Source organism: Lepidochelys olivacea (genome assembly GCF_965140295.1).
Source record: "Lepidochelys olivacea isolate rLepOli2 genome assembly, chromosome: 6".
In the NCBI taxonomy this organism is placed as follows: Eukaryota; Metazoa; Chordata; order Testudines; family Cheloniidae; genus Lepidochelys; species Lepidochelys olivacea.
This window is the reverse complement of record NC_140416.1, coordinates 56,833,397-56,849,029: the sequence shown is the minus strand read 5'-3', so window position 1 is coordinate 56,849,029 and position 15,633 is coordinate 56,833,397. Positions and strand designations below refer to the sequence as shown.

The window sequence follows — 15,633 nt, the reverse complement described above, 5'->3', positions numbered from 1 at the left end:
GAACCTGGGACCCAGAGAAGATGGGGCAGACACTAATAGAAATCTCTGTCCACAAAAGCTGGGAGGAGATTAATTGACATACTACCCCCTCCCACAGTGACCTTGAAAAGGACTCTCCATCACGAGAGCATCACTACAGCGCAAGGCTGGGGAAGGAAGGGAGCCGTAGCCCAGCTGCACTGCTCAGTCCCAGACAACTCATGGGAAGGAGGATGCAGCAGGGGAAGGAGAGGAGGGGAAATAACACTGCAGCAGCCAGCTGTTCAGGGAGACAGGACAAGTGATTCCCAGCCCCAAACATCTCTCAAGTCACGTAACTCCCTGCCCCTACACACCCATCCCAATCACCCCACATTGCCCCTTACTGCCAGCATACCCACCCCCTTCCCCTACGCACCCATCCCATACACCCCACACAGCTCCCTGCTCCCAGCGTACCCCCCTTCCCTTACGCCCCCATCCCAGTCACCCCGCACAGCCCCCTGCTCCCAGCGCCCCCTTCCCCTACGCCCCGTCCCAGTCACCCCACACTGCCCCCTGCTCCCAGCACCCCCACCCCCTTCCTCTACGCCCCCATCCCAGTCACCCCGCAGAGCCCCCAGCTCCCAGCTTGCCCCCCCTTCCCCTACGCACCCATCCCAGTCAGCCCGCACTGCCGTCTGCTCCCAGCATACCCACCCCCTTCCCCTACGCCCCCGTCCCAGTCACCCCGCACAGGCCCCTTCTCCCAGCACTCCCGCCACCTTCCCCTACGCCCCGGTCCCAGTCACCCCGCACTGCCCCCTGCTCCCAGCGACCCCTTCCCCTACGCCCCCATCCCAGTCAACCCGCACAGCCCCCTGCTCCCAGCGCCCCCGACCCCTTCCCCTACGCCCCCGTCCCAGTCACCCTGCACTGCCCCCTGCTCCCAGCGACCCCACCCCCTTCCCCTACGCCCCGTCCCAGTCACCCCACACTGCCCCCTGCTCCCAGCACCCCCACCCCCTTCCTCTACGCCCCCATCCCAGTCACCCCGCAGAGCCCCCAGCTCGCCCCCCCTTCCCCTACGCACCCATCCCAGTCAGCCCGCACTGCCGTCTGCTCCCAGCATACCCACCCCCTTCCCCTACGCCCCCGTCCCAGTCACCCCGCACAGGCCCCTTCTCCCAGCACTCCCGCCACCTTCCCCTACGCCCCGGTCCCAGTCACCCCGCACTGCCCCCTGCTCCCAGCGACCCCTTCCCCTACGCCCCCATCCCAGTCAACCCGCACAGCCGCCTGCTCCCAGCGCCCCCGACCCCTTCCCCTACGCCCCCGTCCCAGTCACCCCGCACTGCCCCCTGCTCCCAGCGACCCCACCCCCTTCCCCTACGCCCCGTCCCAGTCACCCCGCACTGCCCCCTGCTCCCAGCGTGCCCCCCCCTTCCCCTACGCCCCGTCCCAGTCACCCCGCACTGCACCCTGCTCCCAGCGCCCCCGACCCAGTCACCCCGCACAGCCCCCTGCTCCCAGCGTGCCCCCCCCTTCCCCTACGCCCCCGTCCCAGTCACCCCGCACTGCCCCCAGGGTACACACACCGCCCGCCCACACCAGGCCCGCACTGCCCCTAACGCGCACCCCCAGCCCCTACCGCACGTGACGCAGCCCCCAAGCCGTCAGCTCTGCCCCCGCAGCGGGGCCTGCCTCTACTTGCCACCGCAGGCCGCGTCCGCCGCCGTCCCTGGCTGCTCTGAGCCGACCGGCCAGTTCCGCATCCAGACCTCGGAGCGGAGCGAACCACCCAGAGGTGGGGGCGGAGCCAACCACTTGCGCGGCGGAGGGGGAGCGCACCTAGGCACCGCTCGGTGGAGGGATGCTGCAGGCTGCGCGACGGGGCGCACCGGCCTCACTGGGGCACGGAGGGAGCTGGGGAAGTCAGTCACCCGCTGCGATCCCGGGAGCCTCCCAAGGCAGGAGAGGGAGCCAGCCAGCGCTTGCTACGTGTTCTAATGAAGGCAAGGGGCTTGATGAGCATAGCCCAGAACAGGCTGCAGCCCCACCTCTCCGTGCAGAAGATGCGGGTCACTAGACTACAGATCCCAGCATGCAATGCTCTCCCCGGACCCTGGCAGTACCAATCAAGATGGACTATGCATGCTGGGCCCTGTAGTCTCCGTGAGCTGCATTGGCCCCACTGAGCCATCTCTGGTTCGTATCACAGCGGTGAATGGGTCACAGAAAGATGTATAACAATCTGAGTACTCTCACAGGAGATTCATCCTGCATGTGGAGAGGGTGAAAGAAGTTAAATTGGAGCCACACTGTCATTCATTCTCAACCACTTCCTCCTCCTCCCTACTAGATTTTCTCCTGTTTAATAATCATCTTGGGGTTCAAAAGATTAAGACTATGCCAACCCTAAAAGATGGTGCGTCATAGCTAGTCAATAATCCTGTATTAGGCTTTATTCTTTTGTATAAACATTAACATTTCTCAAACAGATTAGTTAAAAATACAGATTTAAACAAGAAATTTTGCAATTGCAACGAGTTATAAAAAATAACAGATTATTTTACAGATTGTTACAAGTGCTTTACAAAGGTGCAGAATGAAGGCTAGAGGCAGGGGACCAACCTTGAGTGCAAAATGGACAAAAAGCCCTTGCCACAGGCCTGGTGCTCACATACACAGCCCAAAACTATGAGCCTTGTGAACCCAGCCTCTTGGGATGCTCACTGGGCAAGCAAACATAGATCCCTGTTAGAGACAAAATACATGAAACCAGGGGACTTGGGGTTACATCTCTGGGTCAAATACTGTTTGTTGTTTTTTGCAGAATGAGAAACACATTTTGCAATGACACTTTTCTGTTTTGTCAAATTATTGCTCTAAATACTAAAATACTTATGGACCAAGGGGTTACTGGTGAGTCTTACCATGCACAAGGTGGAGAGGAGAGGGTTTAAGAAGTACATAAGAACAGCCTTACTGGGTCAGACTAAAGGCCCATCTAGCCCAGTATCCTGTCTTCCGACGGGTGCCCCAGAGGGAATGAACAAAACATGTAATCATCAGGTGATCTATTCCTTGTCACCCATTTCCAGCTTCTGGCAAACAGAGGCTAGGGACATCATCACTGCCCACCCGGCTAACGGATCTACACTCCATGAATTTATCTAGTTCTTTTTTTAACCCTGTTACATATACAAGGGCAGGAGGGTACTCATCATACAGAGATACGTCCACATCCCACTAATCACTAACAAATGACCATACACTTGGAAAGACCTTTTGCATAAGGGAGAACACTTGGGCAGAGCTGGTTATGCTCAATATTCCTGTAGACAGGGTTCTGAGAGAGTTGTGCAGCCTATAGGTTAGGCAATGCCTGCTAATACGCTATAAATACAGTGCATTCTCTGTCCCCATCTGATAATCTTGACTCTCACTGGAACCCACTAAATCTACTAAAATTTTGGTGGTTCTTGATATACTTCCACCACCTCTACTGCCCAGACACCGAAGCTTCCATTCCTTTCTCTTCTCCTACACAAAATCTATTCCATGTTTTTTAAAGTCATTGCTTTCACATGCTAGCAAACCAAAAGATACTATAGTTATAGGCAACTTATTAAAAAAAGACAGCTAGATGATCCACGGTATCTCTATGGTACATAGAAGATGCCCACAGAATAAGTTTCAGTAAATGGCACTGCACATTCCAGGGATCTACTTGCCAAAGGAGCACCAGAATGAAAAGACAGCTGTAGAAATGAAGCTTCAAAAAGAGGGAATGCCACCAACAGCTTCTTCTCTGGGAATCTTTGTGAAGGGCAGCACATCATAACGACTTTAAATACAGGGAATACAAGGAAACCCTCAGCACATCCACATAAACTTCCCTGAGTTCCTCAATTCCACATACACAGGGGACCCTGCCTAAGAACCCTGGGGAAGCCTTTTCGGCTAGGATGCTCTCAGTGAACGTTTAACATGTTCCTGCAAATTCACTTTCAGAATCAATGAGAAGGGAAAGGATAGGCGGGGCAAAACCCCAGAACATGTACTTAGAAAAAAGACAGACGTTGAAGAAACATTTGGGGTGGGATGTTCATCTCTTTCAGATGTTTTCAGATGTTTCACATGTGATCCCATTTCTGGGAGGCACTAAATCAAAGATTACAAAAACATCTGATCTCTCCCAAGTGCCTTATGCACAGTCTCATCACATTAGAGAAACCACAGGCTCATCACGCTGCACTGCCCAGCCCAGCCCACAGTTCAGTGCTTTGGAGTGGGGAGGCTGGCTTCATGTTAGCAAGGGATGGGAGATGGTGTTACTTCAGCAGGTTGCTGCCCTGGGAGCACATAGTCACTCATGCACATCCCAGATTTCTGAGAGCAGAGGAGGGAGCTTCTTGTCCTGTAGTCGAAGGGCAAAAACTTGTTCGGAGTGGACACTGCTTAGAGTCCGAAGACTGACCAGTTTCATTAACATCCGAGGGAACATCAGATGGTCCTGCAGGGTCACACAAATAGACAGTCATAAGTAAATCCAGAATCTTGATCACAAGACAAACCACCTATGGGATGCATTAAAAGCACAAGCTCACATCTTCCAACACCAGCATCTCCCAATACAGAATGGGACAGGAGCACCAGTGTGGGGAGTTCACAGCTATTCCAGTCTCAGCATTTCCCAGTAGGGTGCTGCTGGGAATGGTGCAGGATTATAGGCTGGGGGAGTTCATAACTACAGCTGAACTGATTTTAGTTAGGTGGCCAAAATAAAAACTGGAGAAAAAATCATTTTGGGTTGAATGAAAATGTTTTGTTCAACCTGAAATAATTTTTGTTTCAATTTTTTCACGTCTTGTAGAATAAATCTAACTAAATTTTGACTGAAAAACTGTCTCAGAATGAAAAGTGGCTGCAGAGATGGTGTTGACAGAAGAGCTTTGGCTTCCTCAACCATGGAATACTGTTCTGGGAAGGAGGACTGCTGGGAAGAGATGGGTTCCACCTGACAAAGAAGGGCAAGAGCATCTTTGGACATCAACTCACTAACGTAGTGAGCAGGGATTTAAACTAGGTTCAGAGGGGGCAGGTAACATAAGCCTACAGGTGGATATAAGAAAAGGTGATCTTAACAGAGATCTAGATGTGGAAGGTAAAATGAAAAATTACAATAAATTCATAGGAGCAACAAGAGGGGAAACAGTAAAGGAATCTGCTCATCATCTTAGCTGTCTATACGCAAATTCAAGGAGTAGAGAGAATAAATAGGAAGAAGTGAAAATATTAGTACCTAAGCCAAATTAATACTTAATTGTCATCACTGAGATTTGGCAGGATAAATCTAATGACTGGAATATTGATATAAAGGGGTATAGCTTGTTCAGGCAGGAAAAGCAGGGGGGAAAGGGAGGAGGTATTGCATTATACATTAAAAATATACTTGGTCTGAGATCCAGAAGGAGGTGAGAGGCAGACCAGTTGAAAGTCTCTGGGTGAAAATAAAAGGGGAAAAACAGGGGCAATATCATGAGGGGTCTACTATAGACCACCAAATAAAGAGGAGGAGGTGTAAGAAGTATTTCTAGAACAAATAACAGAAATAGCCAAAACAAAAGACCTCATAGTAATAAGGAACTTTAACTACCCATAAATCTATTGGAAAAGTAATACAGCAAAACACAAAATTTCTAATAGGTTCTTTAATGTACTGGAGACAACTTCTTGTTTCAGAAGGTGGAGGCAGTAACCAGTGGAACAGCCAATTTAGACTTGATTCTGACCAACAGGGAGGAACTGGTTGCGAATATGAAGGATGAAGGCAACTTGAATGAAAGTGATTGTGAAATGATAGAATTCATGATTCTGAGGACAGGAATGAGAGCAGCAGAATAAAGACAATGGACTTCAAGAAAGCAGACTTTAACAAAGTCAGAAAACTGGTAGGTAAGATGCCATGGGAAGAAAATCTAAGGCAAAAAGGAGCTCAGGAAAGCTGGCAGTTTCTCAGAGACAATATTAAATGCACAATAGCAAACTATCCCAATGCAAAAAAAGATATAAAGACTATTAAGAGGCTGTTACGGGGTGTGCCTGAGGCTCCCTGCTGGAGGCCTTGTGGTCCTACCATACCCCAGCCCAGGAAAGGAGCAGCAAAGGTGGGTCCTGCTGGACTGCCTAGAAAGGCTGCACAGTAGCAGCCAATCAAAGCATAGCAGCCTCAGATAAAAGGAACTGCAGGAGGCAGAGCTGAGCAGGTCAGTTTCTAGCTAGGACCAGAGGGGGGAAAGGAAGGGTCATGTGTTCAGAAGCACTTAATAGGCTGATTTACTGGTCCTGAGAACAAGAGGACCTGACAACTGTAACCCTAAAGTAATGGGTGAAAGGAAAGGGGTTATGTGAAAAAAGGCCCAGAAAATAGCAACAGCGATGTGGAGGCAACAGTATGTGGGTGCTGTTTACAGGGTCTCTGGGTTGGGATTTGTGTTAATTGGCAAGCCTGGGTTTTCCCACTGGAGAAGTGAGAAAGGGACAAAGCCTTATTGTTAAAGGGCCCAGAGACAGGGCTGAAGACCCACGTGAGGGTTGATAGTGCGTTAAACTTGTTACCCTGGAAGGGGTATGTTTCCTTAATCATATGGACTGTGTGATTTGGTTGGAGGACTGAGCCACTGCATACCCTGTAATGAGGTTGACAGCCTACAGTGGGTGCTAGGAGAAAACAGATTGCAGCACCACACCTAGCCAATTAGAGGTGCTCATGAGAGGTTAGTGCCCTCTGTCACAGAGACCAATATAGCTCCAACCAGGAGCTCTCAAATGAATTTAAAACCAAAGAGGAATCCTACAAAATATGGAAACATGGACAAATTTCTAAGGATGAGCAAAAAGATTAGTGCAAGCATGTAGGGACAAAATCAGAAAGATTAAGGCACAAAGGAGTAACATGTAGCAAAGAACACAAAGGGCAATAAGAGGAGGTTTTTATAAATACATTAAGAGCAAGAGAAAGGAAAGTGTAGGCCCACTACTTAGCAGGGAAGGAGAGCTAATAACATGCATCAAGAAGGCTGAGGTGTTTAATGCCTATTTTGCTTCAGTCTTCACTGAAAAGATTAACGGTGACTAGATATTTAACAAGGGGGAAGAATACACACCAAGACAGGAAAAGAATATTTAGATAAGTTTAGATGTATTAAAGGTGGCAAGGCCTAATGAAATTCATCTTAGGACACTTAAGGAACTAACTGAATCTGGGGGTTATAGTGTCTCTCAAACTGAATATGAAACAACAATGTGATGGAGTTGTGGAAAAAGGCTAGTATTCTGGGGTGTATTAACAGGAGTGTTGTATGTCATAAAAGGTAGGTAACTATCCTGCTCTACTCTGCACCGTTGCGGCCTTAGCTGGTATATTGAGTCCAGTTCTGTGTGCACCACTTCAGGAAAGAAGTAGATAAACTTGAGAGAGTCCTGAGGAGAGCAACAAAAACGATAAATAGTTTAGAAAACCTGACCTGTGAGGAAAGGCTAAAAAAGCTTGGAATGCTCCATCCGAGGGGGGGAGAGAGGAAGATGGTGAGGAGACTTGATAACTGTTTTTTCAGATATGTTAAAGGCTGTTATAAACCATGTCACCTGAAAGTAGGCTAAGAAGTAATGGGATTAATCTTCAGGAATAGCAATTTCTAATATCTAACCTAAAGGATTTCCTAACTATAAGGATAGATAAATCACTGGACTAGGCTTCCAAGGGAGATTGTGGAATCCCCATCAGAGGTTTTAAGAACAGGTGTAAGGCCTGTAGTCTAGGTTTGTGTTCCTGCCTCAGTGCAGGGGGCTGGACTAGATGACCACTCAAGGTCCCTTCCAGGCCTACATTTCCATGATTTCTCCAAAAATGTTCTGACCTAAACTACTTGCCAAATTTCACCCAATTCATTAATAGCTTGTTAACCAAAAGTGCATTTTTCATCAAACTATTCATCCAAAACATTCTGCCCAGCTCTTCTCACAACTCCTCCAGCTCCAACCTCTACCAATAGGAGGCACTGTAGGGGCTGGTACGAGGTTGCTGGCCATTGGGGAATAGCTGAAGGAAACAGGGCATGACCACTGATGGCAGAAGATTCATTCAGAGAGTGGGGAATTAGAGGAGCACATCAATCATAAAATCAACTCACATACACTTGAGCCTATTCATTTTTCAGGACTGAGCCAGGCACTTACATTTGGTCTGTGGATGCAAATGTAAGAATGAAGGGCCTCTACATATGTGTGCTGCAGTCTCTCCACCAGGGACTGATCCTGCACATTTGGTCGGTCTGCCAAGAAGCAGGTTAGACATTAGTAGGTAGCTGTAGGCAGCCTGGCCAATCTTGACATTGCAGGCTAAAGCTAGTCCTAATCCCTGGACAGTGTCCCCCTGAGTCTTGTCCAGTACCCTCCCTATGAGAGAGCATACAGCCAAGATGCCTCGTGCAAGACAGCAGTAGTTGTGAGAATCAGTTTCTTGTGTCTGTCTTTATCAGCCACATTTTGAAAGGGTTATTGACTAAGTTTGATTTTACTTTGTGGCAGGAGGTTACAGAGCCAGGGCAGCCTGGTCAAGCTCACTGGGCCTCACATTCCAGTCCCAATGGAGATGTGAGGTTGTGATCCATCAGGGAGGGATGGGAGAATCTCTCTTGCAGGAGAGTTACTGGGAGAAATAATGAAAAATAGGAAAATATCTATTCCCTCATAGTGTAAATTTCAAAGAAGAGACAAGATTGATCTGACAACTTCTCTGCATGGCCCTTTAATGACTCAAGCTGTAATGGGCCCTCCAAAATACCTTTCACTGACCACTAGAGGTCACTACTACCCTACACCAAGGGAGCAACATGAGCATTTACCAAACAGTAAACTGATGGTTTCTAGAAGAGAGACTACATTTCAGTTAATTTGGTAGAGGTCATGAAACAGTAGAGAACTCCCCTCATTATGGAGGCAGCTCAGAGTCTGAGTATAATTACTCAGAGCATATGTGATACTGTTACCATGGCACCCATACTAGGATACTGCGCCCTCTCCTATACCCTTGTCACTCCTTTGCTTCTGACTCCACATCTGCTCTATCCTTCCTGCCCTTTGATTCAGTGCTGCTACTCTGTCCCCTTCCTGGCTTTTTACCTGCAGAGAAAATGTTGATGGCAATTAAAAGTGCATATTCAGCATCGTTGAGCTGTAGGTCATTCATTCCCTTTGAAAACTCAAAGATAGGGTTAATGAACTCCAACTGCAGGCCTAGAGAAAAAAGAAGAGTGTGGGGATTAGCATTGGCCACTGCTCCCTGCCTCTCACCCCCAAGATGAGACTTTCAGTAAATTACTGGGGGAAAACTGTCTGGGGAGCAGGTGGGGCCCATTCCTCACATTGCTGCAGAGCTCCCAGGTGAAACTGTTCCCTTATCTGCATTACCCCAATATGTTCCAGGGCCAATGGCAAACTGGGTCCCTCCCTCATACTGCTCCATTACTGGGGAGCATGTGTTAGATTCTGTGACAGAGTCCTGAGGGTTAGCACTTGAGTCAGGACTCTATTCACTATTAGGTTCCTTGGAGAAGGCCAATGGAACAGAGCTGTACCTGATTACCAGGCCAGATTAGGGATGGTGAGCCAATTAGACCATTAACAGGGAAACTGTATAAAAGGGAACAGGAAGGTGTGCTTGCGGTGGGAAAGGAGAGAAACAGAAATCTAGGAGAGCCTAACAAAAGGGGTCCTCTGAGTAGATGCCATAGCTCTGCTCCTATTGGAGAAGGGGTTAGAAAGTTGAGATACAGTGCATAAAGGTGTGGAGACACTGCTGTGTATTGGTGGAGGAATTAAAACACTGTAAAACTACATAATGGTGTTGACAAGCAAGAAGGCCTCAGTGCGGTCTGTTTGTGGATGAGGCGGGGTGTAGTGTACTATCCCATCACAGACCCCAACAGTAGTAATTGGTAGATGATACCACAAAGGCTTAAATACCTCTGGACTACCTTAAGAGGTAATTGCTAAAATGAAAGAATCATATCAGTTACACCAAAAATCTGTCAAAAAGCCAAGAGCCTAGGTGTTTATATTTTTTTTTAAAAAAACCCTCTCTCCCACTCCAGCTCCCTACCATCATCCCCTTAAATCCATACCTAGAAGCCACCTACCTTGAATCCAATCCCATTTCATAAATCTCACCAATATTTTCCCTAGTCTCTCATCTCTACCACTCCTCATCCCATAATGGGTTTAAGACAGAATGGTTTGCTATTCAATATGAAAATAAAATTTTTAAAAAGATACATAAGGCTCTAAATTCATGATATCGTGGATCCTGTAATAGAATCATAGGGTCTGCAATGTTCATCTAGTCCAGCCCCCAGTCAAGATGCAGGATTTATTGTGTCTAAACCATCAAAGACAGATGGCTATCCTTCCTTCTTTTGAAAAGGAAGTAAAGGAGCTTCCATAACCTCCTGAGACAGTCTGTTCCATTAGGAAGTTTTTTCCTGAAATTTAATCTAAATCTACTATACTATAGTCTGAACCCATTGCCTCTTGGCCTGCCCTCTGTCATAAAAGAGAACAACTTTTCTCCATCTTTTTATGGCAGTCCTTCAAATATCTGAAGACTGCTATCATATCTCCTCTTTTCCAAACTGAACATACCCAGGTCCTTCAGCCTTTGCTCATATGGCTGCATTCCATCCCTTTAATCATCTTTGTCACTCACCCCTGTATCCTTTCCAGGTTTTCTACCTCCTTTCTATATATCGGTGACCAAAACTGGACACAGTACTCCAGCTGAGCCCTAACCAGTGCCAAGTAGAGTGGTAGTATCGCCTCCCATGGCATGCCTCTGGTAATGCAACCTAAAATTGCATTTGCATGGTTTGTGGGTGCATGGGTGGGGTATGGTTTTGTTTTGTTTAATCTCAACAGCAGCATAGGATTGCTGACTCCTGTTGAAGTTGTGGTGCACCACAACTCCCAGACCCTTCTCAGCAGTGCTGCTGCCAAGCCAGTTTTCCCCCATTCTCTATTTGTACATTTGTTTTTTCTTCCCTAAATGTAGCAGCTCACATTTATTTGTTGAATTTCATTTTGGAGGCTGTAGCCCAGTTCTCCAATTTACCAGGATCCCTCTGAGTTTTAGCTATCCTCCTACATATTGACCACACCCCCTAGCTTTGTCATCTGCAAACTCTATTAGTATGTTCTCTGTACCCTCTTCCCCTTCCCCATGTGATGGAGCCAGCTTCCTGCTGTGTCTAGTCTATTGGGAGTGGTTGTAAATGCCCTAATGCATTTACATTAGGTGGGGGTATCCCTGCCTCCTAACCAAATCTATCTGGCCTGCCCTGCTCTGCACAGCTCCCCAGAAGTGGCCAGCATGTCCCTACAGCTCATAGAGAGAGAGAAGGCCTGGGGGCCTCTGTGTGCTGCCCCTGCCATGAGCACCAGCTCTGCAGCTCCCATTGGCCAGGAACCACAGCCAATGGGAGCTGCAGGGGCAGTGCCTGGAGCCAGCTGCACTGGCCACTGCAGAAGTCAGAGGTCAGGGAATCTGTGACACACACAGCCTTAATTATTGCCAGTAGTTCTGAGATTTCTTCAGCTAATTCTTTCAGTACTCTCGGGTGAATAGCATTTGGCCCCACTGATTTGAACTCATTCAAATTGGTCAGAATATATGACATGTTTACTTATCCTGATCTGCATCCCTTCCCCTCGATTGTCTATGGTAACTTCTCTAGTCATCCAGTCACATCTTTTCTGTGAGAAGACTGAAGCAAAGAAGGCATTGAGCAGCTCTCCTTTCCTATCATTAACACTTTTTTTAAATGAGTCATCAGCATGGATGCATGTCCTCTGGAATGGTGGTTGAAGTATGAAGGGACATATGAATCTTTAGTGCATCTGGCATGTAAATATCTTGCGATGCTGGCTACAACAGTGCCATGTGAACCTGTTCTCACTTTCAGGTGACAATGTAAAGAAGTGGGCAGCATTATTTTCTGCAAATGTAAACGAATTTGTCTGAGAGACTGGCTGAGCAAGAAATAGGACTGAGTGGACTTGTAGGCTCTAAAGTTTTACATTGTTTTTGAGTACAGTTATTTTTTGTGCATAATTCTACATTTGTAAGTTCAATATCCATGATAAAGAGACTGTACTACAGTACTTGTATTTTTCAATTCACCTAATACTACTTTTTGTTTTTTACAGTGCAGATATTTGTAATAAATATAAAGTGAGCACTGTGCACTTTGCATTTTGTGGTATAATTGAAATCAACAAACTTAAATGTAGAAAACATCCAAATATATTTAAATAGTATTCTATTGTTTAATTGCACAATTCTTTTAATCACTTGACAGCCCTAATTCTATCCAATCATGATCAGTTCCCAATCACCTTCACATTTTCAACTAATTCAGCCCTGTTGGTCAAAACCAGATCCAAAATGGATGACCCCCTAGTTGTTTCCTCACTTTCTGAATCCGAAAGCTGTCCCCTATGCATGCTAAGAATTTGCAGGATGTACAGTAACTCCTTGCTTAACAATACAAATAATAAATACAGTAACTCCTCACTTAATGTTGTAGTTATGTTCCTGAAAAATGCTACTTTAAGCAAAACAATGTTAAGCCAATCCAATTTCCCCAAAAGAATTAATGTAAAGGGGGGGAGGTTTAGGTTCCAGGGAAATTTTTTTCACCGGACAAGACTATATTTTACACACACACACACACACACACACACACACACACACAGAGTTTTAAACAATTTAATGTACACAGCAATGATTGTGAAGCTTGGTTGAGGGAGTGGAATCAGAGGGTGGGATATTTCCCAGTGAATGCCTTACTGCTAAATGATGAACTAGCACTTGGCTGAGCCCTCAAGGATTAACACAGAGTTAATGTAGCCTCACACTCCACAAGGCAGCACAAATGGAGGGACGAGACACAGCATGACAGAGACAGACTCACAATGTGTGAGAGAGATGCGCATTGCTCCTTTAAGTACATTGACCCCACTGTAAGTACACTGCCTTTTAAAGTAGATCAGCAAATTGAGGCAGCAGCTGCTGCTAGCAGCCTCCCTCCAGTGTGAGCCCTGTCATGTCTGTCCCCACCTGCTCTGTGGAGATGGGGGCAGGAGTATGGGGAGGGGATACCCTGACATCAGCACCCCTCTTTTCCCCTTCCCCTGCACAGCAAGCAGGAGGCTCCCAAGAGCAGGGCCAGATTAACCTTTTGTGGGCCCCCACAGAGGTAACTGAGCATGGTGCAGGGATGTCAGTCCTCAGAGAGAGGGGCCTGCATGCTGGGACCCCTCAGGACCCATTTGCCTGGAGGGGCCCAGGCAAGCCCCCTACACTGTCAGACACACACACCTGGCGGAGACTGGCCAGGCTTGTGCACCAGTCCCAGGCAGCTCATCTTCGGGGAGATAGGCGGGGCCTACAGGTGGTGGGGAGCAGAGATGAGCCAGAGGTGCACCAGGGGGCAGAGATGAGCCCTCAGCCTGAGGAGCAAGAGATGGGTGGTGGGGAGACAGCAGGCTAGCACGGTCTCAGGATGCAGTGCAAGCGGAGCAGGCCATGGCCCCTTCTGAACATGGGCCTGGCTCCATGGAGCCACTGGCACCATTGTAAACCTAGCACTGCCCAGGAGCAGCTCCAAGGCAGGAGCAGCACAGGGTATTAGGGGAAGGGACAGCTGAACTGCCCAGCAATTGATAGCCTGCTGGGTGGCTGCCACAGAGGGAATTTATGGAAGCTGATAGGGGTTTGCTGGTCCACCCTGGTTCAAAGCCCCTACAGGCTGCGCTTTCTGCAAGCAGTGGACAAAGCAGGCGGCTGCCAAACAACATTATAAGGGAGCATTGTACAACTTCAAGGGAGCATGTTCCCTAATTGATCAGCCACAAAACAACATTAATCGGGACGATGTTAAGTGAGGAGTTATTGTATTAAGCTTTCACCGCAATTTCAACAGTGGGATTCCCCACCGTATGCAGGGCTGATTGCACAAGCCGCAGCTGTCAGCGGCTGCTCTTAGCCCTGGATAGTCAACAGCAGAAAAGTAATGGACCTTATTACTGCAAATAATTATAATTATCCATTATTTTCTGCAATTTCCACCCCTCCCATGGCTTATCCACAAGTTTGTCCAAAAATTGTGGCTATCATCCTGAAGTTCAAGTAGGGTCTTAAAGATACAGCAATAGATCCCTAGGCATTCTCAGTGAATGATGATACCTCAGTCCACTCTTGTCTTATTTCACTGAACAAAGTTTATGGAACTGATCCCTCAGGACTCCACAAGGAAATGGGATCAGGGTTGATGAGTAATTTCCCATCACTCCCAAAAGGAATAACTGGAGTTGTTAAAATAATTCCATCCACACGAGAGTTAGTAACCACAATATGATTAAATTTAACATTGCCAAAGGATGCTGAAGAATTTACCAAAAACTTACCATAGTGCCACTCACTTTTAGAAAGTGAGATTTAAAAAATAGAAACTTGAACCAAGTAAGTCAAACAGGCCCTAAAGCCAAAATGAAGAAATTAAAATCCTTAGACTAAGTGGCCACTCAAGTGGACAAGTTCAAGAGCTTATTCCAGCCACTCAGCCTCTGAAAATGGAAATCCAACCCAAATAAAGTCAATAGAAAGGAATAAACTACCATAAGTAACATGGAAATGAGGCCTAATATCTGCTGGGCCATCAGGGAATGATGGGAACAACTGCAGTGCCTAAGGTGACTGCAGAGAAACTAGATTTCTCCACATTAGTCTTCACCAAGGAAGGAAGGAACCCTTGGATCTACCCTTTCCAAGTAATAAAAATGAGGCACATTCAAAGACTGAGGTATCAAAAATGAACTAGAATAAAACATCAACAGAATAGAAGGCAGAGTGGGATTAATGCACTAGGCCTAGGTGTGATGTTATTGACATGAACTGTGACCATATAGATCATTGTTGCAGCCAAGGTCCTGTAGTGGCTGCAAATCTTGTACAAAGGAGGTCAAGTAAGGTGTCTATGAAAAGGTTATGATTTGCTGGTTATGATTATGCTATCTGTATGCATGTATCATTTTTGTATTTAAAGTTAAGTATTGGCTCTATACTATCTGTATTTCAAACTTGTGCTATACTTCTGGGTGACACCCCAGACAGTTTGGCATCAGCACTGCCTAGCCTGCTTGATGGCCCATTAAGGACCATCAGCTATACAACTGACCCACTGAGAGATGGCAGATACACCTTATGATTCAGCAAGGCATGCAGGGACATGCCGATGGAGAGAACTCGGAGGCTTTCAAGCCATGTTCCTTGAAACAAAGGAAGAACAGGCCGCATGACAAGAGACTATAAAAGGCAGCTGCATCTCCTCCATCTTGTCTTCAATCTTGCTTCTGACGTCTGGAGGAACTGTGCTTGAAACTGAAGCTCTGAAAAAGGACTAAACGACTCATCCAGGCTGGGATGTTTGTACTACAGAAACTTGACTGATTTAAATCAGCAGTAATCCCAACAAGCCTGAACTAAGAACTTTGCAACTGTTGTATGTATTTGATTCCATTTAACCAATTTTAACTCTCATCTATATTTTTTTT

General features: G+C 47.0%; 2 protein-coding genes across 28 annotated transcripts in view; both read right to left on the bottom strand.

Annotated features, from left to right (window-relative positions):
• Nucleotides 1–2,054, bottom strand: part of MADD (MAP kinase activating death domain) — a 126,513-nt gene extending 124,459 nt beyond the window's left edge. For 11 of the 19 annotated variants that reach the window (XM_084632710.1, XM_084632721.1, XM_084632726.1 and 8 more), the window contains exon 1: nucleotides 1,810–2,053. The gene's annotated coding sequence lies outside the window, so the exon portion shown is untranslated. Of the gene's footprint in view, nucleotides 1–1,809 lie in introns of all 19 variants that reach the window. The other 8 variants (XM_084632722.1, XM_084632724.1, XM_084632725.1 and 5 more) reach the window with 2 other exon arrangements.
• A 354-nt stretch (nucleotides 2,055–2,408) lies between these two features.
• The window catches only part of NR1H3 (nuclear receptor subfamily 1 group H member 3), a gene marked incomplete at its 5' end in the record, with an annotated part of 58,764 nt that continues 45,539 nt past the window's right edge, over nucleotides 2,409–15,633 (bottom strand). For 8 of the 9 annotated variants that reach the window (XM_084630935.1, XM_084630938.1, XM_084630936.1 and 5 more), the window contains 3 exons: nucleotides 2,409–4,477; nucleotides 8,203–8,297; nucleotides 9,148–9,261. In XM_084630935.1, coding sequence (XP_084487061.1) covers nucleotides 4,331–4,477; nucleotides 8,203–8,297; nucleotides 9,148–9,261 — 356 coding nt within the window. In that variant the 3' untranslated portion in view covers nucleotides 2,409–4,330. The remainder of the gene's footprint in view (nucleotides 4,478–8,202; nucleotides 8,298–9,147; nucleotides 9,262–15,633) is intronic. The other variant, XM_084630940.1, reaches the window with a different exon arrangement.